The 15984-nt window shown below is 48.0% G+C and overlaps 1 protein-coding gene across 1 annotated transcript in view; it reads left to right on the forward strand.

Annotated features, from left to right (window-relative positions):
- Positions 1–15984, forward strand: part of LOC115468787 (catalase-like) — a 65420-nt gene that overhangs the window by 35416 nt on the left and 14020 nt on the right. Inside the window, exons 6-8 of the mRNA XM_030200783.1 lie at positions 1377–1502; positions 3950–4141; positions 8298–8450. Coding sequence (XP_030056643.1) covers positions 1377–1502; positions 3950–4141; positions 8298–8450 — 471 coding nt within the window. The remainder of the gene's footprint in view (positions 1–1376; positions 1503–3949; positions 4142–8297; positions 8451–15984) is intronic.

Here is a 15984-nt window from a genome sequence, read left to right on the forward strand (position 1 = left end):
TCTCTTTGTGAATGTGGAGTACATCTAGTCTGGGATTCCAAAATAGTATTTTTAAACGTCTATGCCTGATTTAAATTCCTAACCTTTGCGGCTGATCCTTTTATCTTCTTTTTAACCATTTTCCTCATTTTATCGTAGTGGTCCTGTTGAAAATTAAATGTTGCTACAGTAGATTTCCTTAGTGACTTCACTCCAGATATCAGCTCAAATTTGATCATGTTATGATCACTGTTTCCCAGCGGATCCAACACCGTTACCTCTCGTGCTATGCCCTGCATTCCACTAAGGACTAGATCTAAAATAGCTGTACCTCTTGTTGGTTTGTGGACCAGGTGCTCCAAGAAGCAGTCGTTTATTATGTCTAGGAATTTTACCTCCCTAGTACTCCCTGATGTAACATTTATCAAGTCAATATCAGGGTAATTGAAATCACCCATTATTATAGTGTTGCCCAATTTGCTTCAGAAGACAAGCAGACAAATGTTGTTCTTGATGGTTGGGAAGAATGATGAATGCCTTGGGGTGGGGAAGGGAAAGGAAAGTGATATGCTAGGGCAAGGTTTAGGGGGAGAGGGTAAAGGAGAAAGTGATTATGCAAGGAGAAGGAAATAACTAAGCCTGGGGTGAGGGTGGAGAGACGATGGTGTGCTGTGATGAAGTGAACCCAGTGCTGGGTGTGTCATAACAAAGCAGTGGTTCCCAAACTTTATATCTTCTAGATTTTCACTTGGCTCTTTCAAGCCTATCCTAAGTGTATGATTCTCTTCTTCCTGTACCTTTTATGAGCGCACTTTGGGTCCCTTCTTTGCATCATATCCCTTAAGCCACAATCCGTAAGCATATCTTTACTGCCATAGGTCCACAACTCTGGAAAGCCCTTTCACTTTTTAAGCCTAAATTTAAGGCTTATTAGTTTAGTCAGGCCTTTGATCTCTGTGCCACTTAGCATCCACTGGTTGGTTTGTCCCTGCATGATGGCATCCCTCCTTTTCCTTTGGCCCTCCCCTTCTCCCCTGTTTGCTGACCCCTCCTTCTCTAGCCTAATGTTGTTCCTTTACTCTGTACTGCTCTCTACTTTACTATACCATGGAATTGTTTTTGTCTTACTCTTTCTCTATTAGGTTATGCTATGTAAACCGCTTCGATGAATGTCCCGTAAGCTGTATACCAAGCCTTTAAATAAACTTGATGCTTTGCACTGAAAACCATATTCAGTTTTGCTTGCTGGGTTGAGCAGTGAAGTTGTGCACACTAGATCTTGCTACTTGACACTAAAATAACTTTCACGTTTGTGTACCTTTATGATCATTCTATTGCATGTAATGTAGAGAGAACTCTTTTTTTTGTTTTTTTGTTTTTTTTGTTTTCTGGCTTAGGTTTCCTTCCTATTCAGTGACCGTGGGATTCCTAATGGGCATCGCCACATGAACGGTTATGGATCCCACACTTTCAAGCTGGTGAATGCTAAAGGGGAAGCTGTTTATTGCAAATTCCATTATAAGGTATTGACTACAAGATAGCCCAAAAGAAATGTGGTATCTTTTTGTTAACAAAATTATAAATTATTAATCCTCAAAGTTGTGTCTTGGAAATTCTGTGTTCTAATTGACAGAGCATAGAAAGGTGAGGGAGCATCTTAAACCAACAGAAGTTAAATTATATCAGTATTGAGGAAGGTTTATTATAAATATTGGTATGTGTCATGAAATGCCTAGCCACCTGCCTGGGGTTACCCCGCAGCCACTTAGAGGGTCTATCCTCAGCACAGCTCAGGTCCGCCTGCACCTGCCACCTACATAAGTAATGCCATACTGGGAAAAGACCAAGGGTCCATCGAGCCCAGCATCCTGTCCACGACAGCGGCCAATCCAGGCCAAGGGCACCTGGCAAGCTTCCCAAACGTACAAACATTCTATACATTTTATTCCTGGAATTTTGGAGTTTTCCAAGTCCGTTTAGTAGCGGTTTATGGACTTGTCCTTTAGGAAACCGTCCAACCCCTTTTTAAACTCTGCTAAGCTAACCGCCTTCACCACTTTCTCCGGCAACAAATTCCAGAGTTTAATTACACGTTGGGTGAAGAAACATTTTCTCCGATTTGTTTTAAATTTACTACACTGTAGTTTAATCGCATGCCCCCTAGTCCTAGTATTTTTGGAAAGCGTGAACAGACACTTCACATCCACTGTTCCACTCCACTCATTATTTTATATACCTCTATCATGTCTCCCCTCAGCCGTCTCTTCTCCAAGCTGTGCTCTACACCAGCACCCTCCTCCCACTGACTGGGTCACAACCGCCTCTGAGCGAGTCTCTCACTCCCAAATTATCTCCAGTGATTTCTAGGTTACTGGAGGCTACACTCCCAGTAGTCCCTGAGTTCCCAGAAAGCACTCACAGACCCAATACACAAACCACCAGGATTCTTTATCAGGCCTGACAGGCAGAGACAATAAACAATTATTTATTGTAAAAATTGAACAATGAACAAAAAATATGCAATCAGCAAACAATAACAGGTAACTGAAATATGGATCAATTATAACACTAAGTAAACATTTGTATACTAACAGTACCTGGGAAGATCAGGATATATAACTGTTCACAGAGCCTTAGCAAAGAGATCTCAGGACATAATCAAGGCAGGAAAATATCCAATACATTTTACAGGCTTAAAACACACTGGGGCCCTTTTACTAAGCTGCATAAGCATCTATGCGCGCCCAACGCACGCTAAAATGGAGTTACCGCCCAACTACTACGTGGCAGTAATTTCATTTTTGGCACGCGTCCGATGCGCGTGTCTGAAAAATATTTTTTATTTTCGGGCGCATGTAACAGATGCGCGCAGGTCATTATCGCCCGGATTCTTTACCACTAGGTCAATAGCTGGCGGTAAGGTCTCAGACCCAAAATAGATGCATGGCAATTGATTTTGCCGCATGTCCATTTTTGGCAAAAATAAGGCCCTTTTTACAGGTGCGCTTAAAAATGGATCGGCGCACGCCCAAAACCCCTGCCTACACTACCGCAAGCCATTTTTCAGCACACCTTTGTAAAAGGACCCCACAGCATGTAGCTTTACAGTAAAAACACAGCACCTGCTTGCCAAATAAGAGAAATACACTTCAGGACATACAGGCTTAAAACACACTTCCTTCATAGTTGCTAAGTCTTGAATGTATCACGTTAAAATTCTATTATGAGGATACTTTTGGTGGGGTGGGATGTTTTTTTTTTTTTTTTTTTTTTAAGTCTGTTGCTCCATTATTGATCATTAATGTGTTGAACAGATCTTTTACTTGACTGCTTAATGAATAATAGGAATAAGAATTTTTAAGCATTGCTCAGGTTTAATAATTAAAATATATTTTGAAACTGGAATGCAAGTTAGATATGTTAGAAGGTAGTTTTGCAGCTTTAAATCCTATTGAAGGTCTATGTGGATTGCTTGAGGAACACAGTTCAGCTGGATTGCATTACTGTTGGAGAAAGAGAACCAGATAAACTAGGGTTCAAGTTTTGCTTTTTCTACAGACGCTGCTTGTGACTTTAAACAAGCCCTGAATTCTTGTTGCTTCAGGTATCTACTTAGTATTGTAAGCTGTCTGGGGAAGGGACTTATTGGACTCAAATTGTAATAATGCTATAAATGCCTTGAGCATCATTTCAAAAGGTGGGGTATGCTTTGCTTGGGATTCTCAGCTTTTCTCCCCCAAGGTACAACCTAGTACTATTCACTTATGACAACTTTTGGACACAAAATACTGATGCAAAAATTGGCAAAAGTTAAAATATTAACTTATAAGTTATTAAAAATTAGAATATTTCTGTTCACTTTATGTATTCCTGTACCTTTGGATATACATTTGTTGGGTCATTTTTCAGAAGGTCTATAAGTATCTCATCTATACATTGCCCTTAACACATTAACTTTTTATGTTTCTAGACTGATCAAGGTATTAAAAACCTGTCTGTTGAAGAAGCCAGTAAACTGGTACTCAGTGACCCTGATTATGGAATCCGTGACCTCTATGAAGCTATTGCCAAAGGAAACTTTCCATCTTGGTCATTCTACATCCAGGTCATGACCTTTGAGCAAGCAGAGAAATTTCCATTTAACCCATTTGATCTAACCAAGGTAAATCAAAATGTGATCTGGTTTTGTATAATTGAGGTCTCAAATGAAATTAAAGGGCCTGATATTCAAAAGGATTTAACTGGACTGTAGACGTTCCTGCCTGGTTAAATCCCGCTGCCTGAAAAGGGGCGATATTCAGCAACATTTAAGTTTCAAGTTTTAGATATTTGATATACTATAATAGTGTCATATAGGAAAAAAAAAAAAGAAAGAAAGGGGGGACTATATTGGGCTACATTGTTAGAATAGGACAGAGGGAGAGGGACAGAAATAACCACACAACAGATCTAGCAATTGCATTCCCCCAGTTTGGCTCCTGGGACTAGAGGAATAGAAATTAGTGCAGTGATTCCCAAACCTGGTCCTGGAGGCACTCCAGCCAGTAAGCATTTTAGGATATCCACAATGAATATTCACAAGAAAGATTTGCATGCAGTGCCTCAATTGCATGCAAATCTCTCATGAATATTCATTGTAGATATTCTGAAAATGTGACTGTCTTAGGTGCCTCCAGGTCTGAGAACCACTGAATTAGTGGGCATCAGTAAACAAAAATGTTTTAAAACTAGTTTTGAGTTTTTCAATGGACCTTTCTAGACATAGGGGAGGAGGTTGGGCATGTTCCATAGTGATGGGCTTACAACACTAAAGGTTTTTGTTCAGATAAAGTCGTAGCATAATGTATTAGTCAGAATGAAGAAACTACAAGACAGATTGGGAAGATCTGAGGGCTGTAGAAGGGAATTAAGTGCCGGATGAAGTAAAGGGGAGAACCAACCTTGTGCACAAACGACACGATTTTAAAAGATTGGCTACCAATAACTCATAGGATATGTTCTTTTTGCAAAAAAAAGGGGGGGGGGCACAAAGTCATATTTACTTGACCCTTAATTTTACAACCATGTTTTTAACTAGTTGTAGGCATCTAGTATCAGTAACTGGGCAGTGACACAGAACATTGCACTGTCTGGGCAGATCAGGGGTGGTCCAGGAACAGAGTCAGAGTGATCACAGAAGTTATTTGGGCATTGGCAGTATTCAGTGCCAAGTTCCTGCATAGCTAACCAGCCAAGTTTGACTGCTAGCTGTCATATCTTTGCCCAGTGCAGAAATGGCACCATACTCGCATAAATTCAGGAATCGCCTGTGACCTGGATATTAAATTCTGGTGCCCAGACATGGCCTGGTGTTGAATATCTGGGTCTAACTTAGCCAGGCAGCAGTCAGCGTTTAGAAAAAACACTGACTGCTGCCGGCTGAATGACCAGAAAGGTTTTAGTATGCAGTGGATTAGCAGAGACCCGCTAACAGTAAATTCAGGCATCAGTTTCTGCCATATGGCCTTAATGAAAAGGAATAGAAAATAAAGACTATCATAATGCCCCTGTATCACTTTGTGGTGTAACAACACCTTGAGTATTGTTTGCAATTCTGGTCACTGCATCTCAGAAAACATACAGTGGAATTTTTATCTTCCTATATAAATGAAGAGTGACCGACGTGCTGCACATGCGCAGAACAGCGCAGCACGTCACAGATCTGTTCCAAATTCCAATGTTCTTAGAGGCTGACAGCGGCACGTATACAATATGTTCTTAGAGGCTGACAGCGGCACGTATACAATATCGTTCTGATGCGCAGCCAGAAGCTCTACCTTTCTGCTCCCGGTTTATTTTAACGTTGCTCCCGTCTCTCCCTCTCTCTCTTCAATACGCCAGCACATAGGCCCTCTCTGTTGAACTTACAGCATCTCGCCTCCAAAAGCGCCCCTCCCTTCCACTGAGGTCGCCGTCGCCGCTCCCCCCCCCCCCCCCCCCCAGGGTCGCCGCTGGCTCACAACGCCTCACCTCAGAAAGCGCAGAAGGCAGCGGCTGATGGCCTTACTTCCCTCCCTGTGTCCCGCCCTTGCCGAAGTTGCGGCACACAGGGAGGGAAGGAAGCCCGAAGGGAGATGATCTGCTGCTGCCTGCTGTGCTTTCGGAGGTGAGGTGCTGTGAGTTCAATGGAGAGGGCCGGTGGCAACCTCGGTGGAGGGGAGCGGCGGCGACGAACTCGGAGGGAGGGAGGAGCCTGAAACTGGGTGGGAGGGAGGGAGGGAAGGGGCCTGAAACTGGGTGGGAGGGGGGACCTGGAACTCCGAGGGAGGGAGGGGGCCTGGAACTGGGAGGGAGGGGGCCAAGGGGTTCTTGGAACTGGGAGGGAGGGCGGGAGGCCTGGAACTCGGAGGCTCTCTCGCTCTCTGAACTCTCTCTCTCTCTCTCACACACAGACACACACACTCTGTCTCTCTCACACACACAGTGGGACAGCGACGCCGGGAATGGATCCCAGGCACGTTGCTCACACACACCACACATACAATGAACTCATTGAAGTCCAACAATAACGCACCATACCCCATATAGGTTACAGGAAGATGTATGGGGGGGGGGGGCAGGCGACTCAAAAATGAGCCCTGCTTTGCTGCCTCAAACTCTCTCTCTCTGAACTCTCACACACTCTCTTCTCTCTCTTTCACAGACTTTCTCTTTCTCTCTCTCTCTCTCTCTCTCTCTCTCTCTCTCTCTCTCACACACGCACACACACACTGAACTCATTAAAGTCCAGCAGTACCGCACCATACACCATATAGGTTACAGGAAGATGTATGGGGGAGGGGGGCAGGCTACTCAAAAACGAGCCCTGCTTTGCTGCCTGAAACAACTGGCTAAGGAGCAAATGCCCCTCCACTGTCACAGGGACTCCTAGCAGCTCTCTCTCATACATATACACACTGTCACTCTCTCTGTACCCCCAACTTTTCCCCGCACCCTTTCAAGCAATACACATTACGTTCATCAAATTTACATTATATGTCAGAAATAAAAAATATTGCCCATTTTAATGGGCTTAACGGCTTGTATATATTTAAAATGATTAGGTGATCGAACATATGAGGAAAGGCTACAGGGCTTGGAGAAGATATGGCTGGATGGGGGATAGGATAGGTCTGCAAAATCTTGAGTGGAGTGGAACAGGTACAAATTGTTTACTCTTTCAAAAAGTGCAAGGACTAGAGGACACAGCATGAAGTTGCATAGTAGTACTTGTAAAACAAATAGAAATTTTTTTTTTAAGTCAGCTGCTCTGGAACTTGTTCCCAGAGGATGTGGTAAAATCAGTTAACGTAAGTGGGTTTAAAAGAGATTTGCACAGATTTCTGGAGGTAAAGTCCATGATCTGTTAAGGTAGATCTGGGGTAAACCACTACTTATTCGTGTAGGATGGAGTCTTGCTATTTTTGGGTATTCTGGCAGGTATTTATGGCGTGGCTTGGCCTCTGTTAGAAGCAGGATACTGGACAATTCTTATAGTTCTGCTAAAATGATTTGATAGACTTTCCCCCAGATTCTCTATATTACACTAAGATTCCTGTGCGGAAATCGAATCGTATTTCATAACAATGCACATAACTTAATTGGTTAACAAGCTAATCAGCGCTGATAATTGGATGTTAAGCTATTATCAGCACTAATTGGCAGTAATATAGAATTTATGCACACTACTTGCTATGCGTACTCTGTAACATGGTTTGTGTAAATTCTAATGCATGCTGCTGAAAAGGGGGTGTGACCATGGACATGGAATGGGCAGGTTGTGGGTGTTCCGAAACCCGCGCAGGTTTGTAAAATACACTCGCTCTGTACCTAATTTAGGCATCGGGATTTACACCAAGTTTTCCTTGGCGTAACTGGCCACAACTACATTTAGTCGTGCAGACAGACGCTCGATGTATTCTATAAACCATGTGGAAATTTAGGCTCATTCTATAAAGTATGCCTAGATCTAGGCATACTTTATAGAATGCGCCTGTGTATTTTATTTCTGTGCGGATTTTTCAGGTGCCATAAATAGAATCTAGTCCTTGATGGCTTATTGTGCAAGTTGCTTGTCTGCTGATCTCTGTGATCCATTACTGTGTTGAGGTTCACATACATGTTTCCATTATAAAAATATTTCTCATGTAACAACACTTTCCTAAGCAACCCTTTCCTCCTCCCTGAGTTCATTTGCTTTTTGCGAATATAATTTTTCTAAGAAATTTGTCTGCTTCACAACATTTCTTTTCATGTGGCTCTACTGTATATCTTTAGCATGGTGTGTATTTGTGTTCCAGATTTGGCCTCATAAGGATTATCCTCTCATCCCTGTGGGTAAACTGGTTTTAAACAGAAACCCGGTCAATTACTTTGCAGAGGTGGAGCAGTTGGCCTTTGATCCAAGCAACATGCCCCCAGGCATTGAACCAAGTCCTGACAAGATGCTGCAGGTAAGTCAAAAGTTTTCTTAAGTCAAATCCCCTAAATTATTGTCATTTAGCAAGATTTCTCAAGCTGTTACTGACTTTGAGAGGTGTAGCTGCTAATGTCGATGATAATAAGAGTGGCGTTTTAAATAACATTGCATAATGTCTACGCCTTTCAAATGAGATTTTTCAGTACCATGATGTTTTGAATAGATAACTTTTTTTTATAATAGATATCGAGTGTTCCTTTTTCAAGAGAGCATTAGGTAGCTTGTGTGATTTTTTTCAGTATTGTGCATGACATCCCAGACAGAAATAAGAATGGCATGCAAGAAACATTTGGAAGAGAAAATGGTAAGAGAAGTAACCTACAAATTATAAAATGAACAGCCCAGTCTCTTCATGCCCACAAATTCAGGGTGTCTTTTCATTGTGATTTTGTCTTGACCATGGGTGTAGTTTGATGTTCATTTTTTTTTTTTTTTTTGGGGGGGGGGGGGGTACAAAGGGTGGGGTTTGACAAATTAGCATATTCATTTGTATACATACATCTCATACATATTCATTATGGTTATTCAAAACACACACACACCCCAGACTAAAACACTGAATATGAAGCCAGCGTATCAAAGCAGTGGAGATATATTTCTCCGAGGACAAGCAGGCTGCTTGTTCTCACGACTGGGTGACGTCCGCGTCAGCCCCCCACCAACCGGAAGAAGCTTCGCGGGCGGTCCGCACGCAGGGCACGCCCACCGCGCATGCGCGGCCGTCTTCCCGCACGTGCGCGACCGCTCCCGCCAGTTCCTTTTTTTCCGCGACTGGAGAGAGTCGTGCTTTTGCCGCTCTCTCTATCTTCAGCCCCGGAAAAACCGTCGCGCTTACGCGAGTCTCTTATTTTTACTTTATTTTTACTTTATTAGTTGCCGCGCGCTCCACTTTCTTTTTCTTAAAAAAAAAAAAAAGGAGCACGCGCTCCCATTTTCCCTCGTTTCTAGCGGGGGCGTCGCGTTGCGGCCTAGTGGCCGCACGGTCGATTTCTTTTTCGAGGTGTGATTACCGCCACCATCGACGACTTTAACTTCGCCGACGCGATTTTTCCGTCGATGTCCTCGAAGGTCCCGAGTGGATTTAAAAAGTGTGGTCGGTGCGGCCGGCCGATCTCGCAGACCGACACCCATGCTTGGTGCCTCCAGTGCCTCGGGCCGGAGCACAATATCAAGTCGTGTTCCCTGTGTCTCGGTCTCCGGAAACGGACTCAGGTTGCGAGGCAAGTTCTTCGGGACCGTCTATTTGGAACTTGCGCCGGCCCCTCGACGTCGACCTCGACGGCATCGGTATCGACGGCCGGTTCTTCGGTACCGGTATCGATGCCCGAGAAATCGGCACCGATGGCATCGACCCCAGGAGCACAGGTCCCGTCGGCCCGCCGGTCCGCCGGCGAGGGTAGGGGTGAGAGGCCGCGTGGGCAATCGGCCCCGGTCACTCCCTCGGCCCATGGCCCTCAGGACCGAACCCTGTCGGACCCGGTTCCTCGTGACCGAGGGGGATCGACCTCCTCCTCCTCTGCTCCACCTGGCGCCGATGACGGGCATCGCAAAAAGTCACACAAGCACCGTCATCGGTCGCCCTCGATGCACCAGGGTCCCAGTGCTGGCAAGGAGTCGACGCCGAAGCGTCCTCGTCGAGAGGAGAGATCCCCTTCGGTTGTGGAGGTACCGCCGCGTCAGGGTCCCAGCACTTTGGTGCCGTCTCCTGGACCCGAGCAGCTTCTGGCACCGACACCTCTACCGGCCCCACCGTCTTTCCCGGCAGCGGGCCTGGACGAGTGCCTCCGAGCCATCCTTCCGGGGATCCTGGAAGGGCTGATGCGCCAGGCTGTGCCGGCGCCAGGGGTGCTTGCGCCCTCTGCGCCGTTGACTGTGGCGCCGGCGAGCTCTAGCCCGGTGCCGAGGCCGTCGACACCGCCGCCGCTTGCGGCGCCGGTCTCGACCGCCACGCAGGTGGAGTCCCCGTCGACGTCGATGGAGGGAGCTTCGTCCCCGCCGGCGCGGGAGTCCACCGCTCGACGACACCGAGGCCTCGGTGCCTCGACGTCGAGCCAGGCCCGGTTAAGGACTCAGCTACATGAGCTCATGTCCGATACCGAGGAAGAGGCCTCGTGGGGGGAAGAGGAGGACCCCAGATATTTCTCCTCAGAGGAGTCTGCGGGCCTCCCCTCTGACCCCACGCCTTCACCGGAGAGGAAACTCTCACCCCCGGAGAGCCTCTCTTTTGCCTCTTTTGTCAGGGATATGTCTATCTGCATTCCCTTCCCCGTGGTCTCTGTGGATGAGCCGAGGGCTGAGATGCTCGAGGTCCTCGACTATCCATCACCACCTAGAGAGTCCTCCACGGTACCGTTGCACAATGTCCTCAAAGAGACACTGCTTCGGAACTGGATGAGACCGCTATCTAATCCCATCATCCCCAAGAAAGCGGAATCCCAGTACAGAATCCACTCTGACCCAGAGTTAATGCGGCCCCAATTGCCCCATGACTCGGCGGTCGTGGATTCTGCTCTCAAGAGGGCACGGAGTTCGAGGGATACCGCCTCGGCGCCCCCGGGGCGGGAGTCTCGCACTCTGGACTCGTTTGGGAGGAAGGCCTACCAATCCTCCATGCTCGTGACCCGCATCCAGTCATACCAGCTCTATACGAGCATCCACATGCGGAACAATGTGAAGCAACTGGCGGACCTGGTCGATAAGCTCCCGCCGGAGCAGTCCAGGCCTTATCAGGAGGTGGTCAGGCAGCTGAAGGTGTGCAGAAAGTTCCTGTCCAGGGGTATCTATGACACCTGTGACGTGGCATCTCGTGCTGCGGCCCAAGGTATAGTGATGCGCAGGCTCTCATGGCTGCGTGCCTCTGACCTGGACAACCGCACCCAGCAGAGACTGGCCGACGTCCCTTGCCGGGGGGATAACATTTTTGGTGAGAAGGTCGAGCAGCTGGTGGACCAACTGCATCAGCGGGAAACCGCCCTCGACAAGCTCTCCCACCGGGCGCCTTCAGCACCCACCTCAGCAGGTGGACGTTTTTCCCGGGCCCGGCAGGCTGCACCCTATTCTTTTGCAAAGCGTAGGTACACCCAGCCGGCCCGAAGGCCTCGTCAGGCACAGGGACAGCCCCAGCGCGCTCGTTCTCGTCAACAGCGTGCGCCTAAGCAGCCCCCTGCGCCTCCACAGCAAAAGCCGGGGACGGGCTTTTGACTGGATCCATGGGAACATAGCCGCCCTCAAAGTGCCGATCTGCCGGTCGGAGGGAGGTTAAAATTTTTTCACCAAAGGTGGCCTCTCATAACCTCCGACCAGTGGGTTCTCCAAATAGTGCGGTGCGGATACGCCCTGAATTTGGCCTCCCTGCCACCAAATTGTCCTCCGGGAGCTCAATCCTTCAGCTCCCATCACAAGCAGGTACTTGCAGAGGAACTCTCCGCCCTTCTCAGCGCCAATGCGGTCGAGCCCGTACCACCCGGACAGGAAGGGCAGGGATTCTATTCCAGGTACTTCCTTGTGGAAAAGAAAACAGGGGGGATGCGTCCCATCCTAGACCTGAGAGGCCTGAACAAATTCTTGGTCAAAGAAAAGTTCAGGATGCTTTCCTTGGGCACCCTTTTGCCAATGATTCAGAAAAACGATTGGCTATGTTCCCTGGATTTAAAGGACGCATACACTCACATCCCGATACTGCCAGCTCACAGACAGTATCTCAGATTCCGCCTGGGCACACGGCACTTTCAGTATTGTGTGCTGCCCTTTGGGCTCGCCTCTGCCCCACGAGTGTTTACAAAGTGCCTCGTGGTGGTGGCGGCGTATCTACGCAAGCTGGGAGTGCACGTGTTCCCATATCTCGACGATTGGCTGGTCAAGAACACCTCGGAGGCAGGAGCCCTCCGGTCCATGCAGTGCACTATTCAACTTCTGGAGCTGCTGGGGTTTGTGATAAATTACCCAAAGTCCCATCTCCAGCCAACCCAGTCTCTGGAATTCATAGGAGCTCTGCTGAATACCCAGACGGCTCAGGCCTTCCTTCCCGAAGCGAGGGCCAACAACCTCCTGTCCCTGGCTTCGCGGACCAGAGCGTCTCAGCAGATCACAGCTCGGCAGATGTTGAGACTTCTGGGTCATATGGGCTCCACAGTTCATGTGACTCCCATGGCTCGTCTTCACATGAGATCTGCTCAATGGACCCTAGCTTCCCAGTGGTTCCAAGCCACCGGGAATCTAGAAGATGTCATCCGCCTCTCCACCAGTTGCCGCACTTCACTGCTCTGGTGGACCATTCGGACCAATTTGACTCTGGGACGTCCATTCCAAATTCCGCAGCCCACAAAAGTGCTGACGACGGATGCATCTCGCCTGGGGTGGGGAGCTCATGTCGATGGGCTACACACCCAGGGTCTGTGGTCCCTCCAGGAAAAGGATCTGCAGATCAACCTCCTGGAGCTCCGAGCGATCTGGAACGCACTGAAGGCTTTCAGAGATCGGCTGTCCTGCCAAATTATCCAAATTCGGACAGACAATCAGGTTGCAATGTATTACACCAACAAGCAGGGGGGCATCGGATCTCGCCCCCTGTGTCAGGAAGCCGTCGGGATGTGGCGCTGGGCCGGCCGGTTCGGCATGCTTCTCCAAGCCACATACCTGGCAGGCGTAAACAACAGTCTGGCCAACAGACTGAGCAGAGTCATGCAACCGCACGAGTGGTCGCTTCATTCCAGAGTGGTACGCAAGATCTTCCGAGAGTGGGGCACCCCCTCGGTGGACCTTTTCGCCTCTCAGACCAACCACAAGCTGCCTCTGTTCTGTTCCAGACTACAGGCACACGGCAGGCTAGCGTCGGATGCCTTTCTCCTCCATTGGGGAACCGGCCTCCTGTATGCTTATCCTCCCATACCTTTGGTGGGGAAGACCTTACTGAAGCTCAAGCAAGACCATGGCACCATGATTCTGATAGCGCCCTTTTGGCCCCGTCAGATCTGGTTCCCTCTTCTTCTGGAGTTGTCCTCAGAAGAACTGTGGAGATTGGAGTGTTTTCCGACTCTCATTTCGCAGAACGACGGAGCGTTGCTGCACCCCAACCTTCAGTCCCTGGCTCTCACGGCCTGGATGTTGAGGGCGTAGACTTCACTGCGTTGGGTCTGTCTGAGGGTGTCTCCCGTGTCTTGCTTGCCTCTAGGAAGGATTCCACTAAAAAGAGTTACTTTTTCAAGTGGAGGAGGTTTGTCGTTTGGTGTGAGAGCAAGGCCCTAGAACCTCGTTCTTGCCCTGCACAGAACCTGCTTGAATACCTTCTGCACTTATCGGAGTCTGGCCTCAAGACCAACTCAGTAAGGAATCACCTTAGTGCGATTAGTGCTTACCATTATCGTGTGGAAGGTAAAGCCATCTCTGGAGAGCCTTTAGTCGTTCGATTCATGAGAGGCTTGCTTTTGTCAAAGCCCCCTATCAAGCCTCCTACAGTGTCATGGGATCTCAACGTCGTCCTCACCCAGCTGATGAAACCTCCTTTTGAGCCACTGAATACCTGCCATCTGAAGTACTTGACCTGGAAGGTCATTTTCTTGGTGGCAGTTACTTCAGCTCGTAGGGTCAGTGAGCTTCAAGCCCTGGTAGCTCATGCTCCATATACCAAATTTCATCACAACAGAGTAGTGCTCCGCACCCACCCAAAGTTCCTGCCGAAGGTGGTGTCGGAGTTCCATCTTAACCAGTCAATTGTCTTGCCAACATTCTTCCCCAGGCCGCATACCCGCCCTGCTGAACGTCAGTTGCACACATTGGACTGCAAGAGAGCATTGGCCTTCTACTTGGAGCGGACACAGCCCCACGCCCAATTGTTTGTTTCTTTCGACCCTAACAGGCTAGGGGTCGCTGTCGGGAAACGCACCATCTCCAATTGGCTAGCAGATTGCATTTCCTTCACTTACGCCCAGGCTGGGCTGGCTCTTGAGGGTCATGTCACGGCTCATAGTGTTAGAGCCATGGCAGCGTCAGTGGCCCACTTGAAGTCAGCCACTATTGAAGAGATTTGCAAGGCTGCGACGTGGTCATCTGTCCACACATTCACATCACATTACTGCCTCCAGCAGGATACCCGACGCGACAGTCGGTTCGGGCAGTCGGTGCTGCAGAATCTGTTTGGGGTGTAAATCCAACTCCACCCTCCAGGACCCGAATTTATTCTGGTCAGGCTGCACTCTCAGTTAGTTGTTCTTCGTAGGTCAATTTCTGTTATATCCTCGCCGTTGCGAGGTTCCATTGACCTGGGTTCTTGTTTTGAGTGAGCCTGAGAGCTAGGGATACCCCAGTCGTGAGAACAAGCAGCCTGCTTGTCCTCGGAGAAAGTGAATGATACATACCTGTAGCAGGTGTTCTCCGAGGACAGCAGGCTGATTGTTCTCACCTACCCTCCCTCTTCCCCTTTGGAGTTGCGTTTCATAATTTTGCTTGTCATTCAACTGGCGGGAGCGGTCGCGCACGGGCGGGAAGACGGCCGCGCATGCGCGGTGGGCGTGCCCTGCGTGCGGACCGCCCGCGAAGCTTCTTCCGGTTGGTGGGGGGCTGACGCAGACGTCACCCAGTCGTGAGAACAATCAGCCTGCTGTCCTCGGAGAACACCTGCTACAGGTATGTATCATTCACTATATTTAAATGAAAAGAGCCATCATCATGGGAAATTTCTCTCATTATGCCCCCTCTCACATTCACATAAATTAACACTTTACCTTTCCTCTTACCTAGGCCTGACACCATCACGCACCCATTTTCTCCTTCTCCAAATTCCAGCTTTTTCTCCTTTCCTTACCAGCACTTCCCTCTACCATTCACATGGATAGAAAAACATAGCCCCCTCCCCCCCCCCCCCCCCCCCCCCCCCCCCCCCCCCCCCCCCCCAAAAAAAAAAAAAAAAACGGGCAGAACTTTTTTTTTCTTTGGGCCATCCAAAGGCAACACTTTTTCCTCCCCCTCACTACAGGCAGCATTTTTTTCTACCCTTCTTCCCCAGAGGCAACATTACCCTCCAGGCATATTTTTTCCCCTCTTGGCCCCCTCCTCTGACAGCGCTTATCCTCAGGGGCAACTCATAGCAATAACTACCTGCCAACATTGATTATAATCAACAAAAATTATCTGAGTTAAATTATGTTGCCCGGCCGAGACATGCATTGCGGTCAGAGACTGCTATGTGGCTTTCTACTGATGTAGTGGTACGATTACACCATGCGGATATACAAACTGAAGCTGGAATCTCCCTGTGGAATGCACTATCTGGTCAGCTTCGTCACTGTGGTAGCTTTACACAGTTTAAAAATCTTCTGAAAACCCAATTGGTTGTGACTGGATTTTTAAATTGCATATAGATTTGTTTTTTTATGAGGCTGTGAAGTGATGATATAAGGTGGTTGTTCATTTAATATTGTGTATATGTTTTTGTTTATTTTATTGTGAATGTTCTTTTTAGATTTTTTAACAGAAACCACTTAGCTGTAAGTGGTATACAAATACAAGTTTTT

Source organism: Microcaecilia unicolor, chromosome 4 (assembly GCF_901765095.1).
Source record: "Microcaecilia unicolor chromosome 4, aMicUni1.1, whole genome shotgun sequence".
NCBI classification, from domain to species: Eukaryota; Metazoa; Chordata; class Amphibia; order Gymnophiona; family Siphonopidae; genus Microcaecilia; species Microcaecilia unicolor.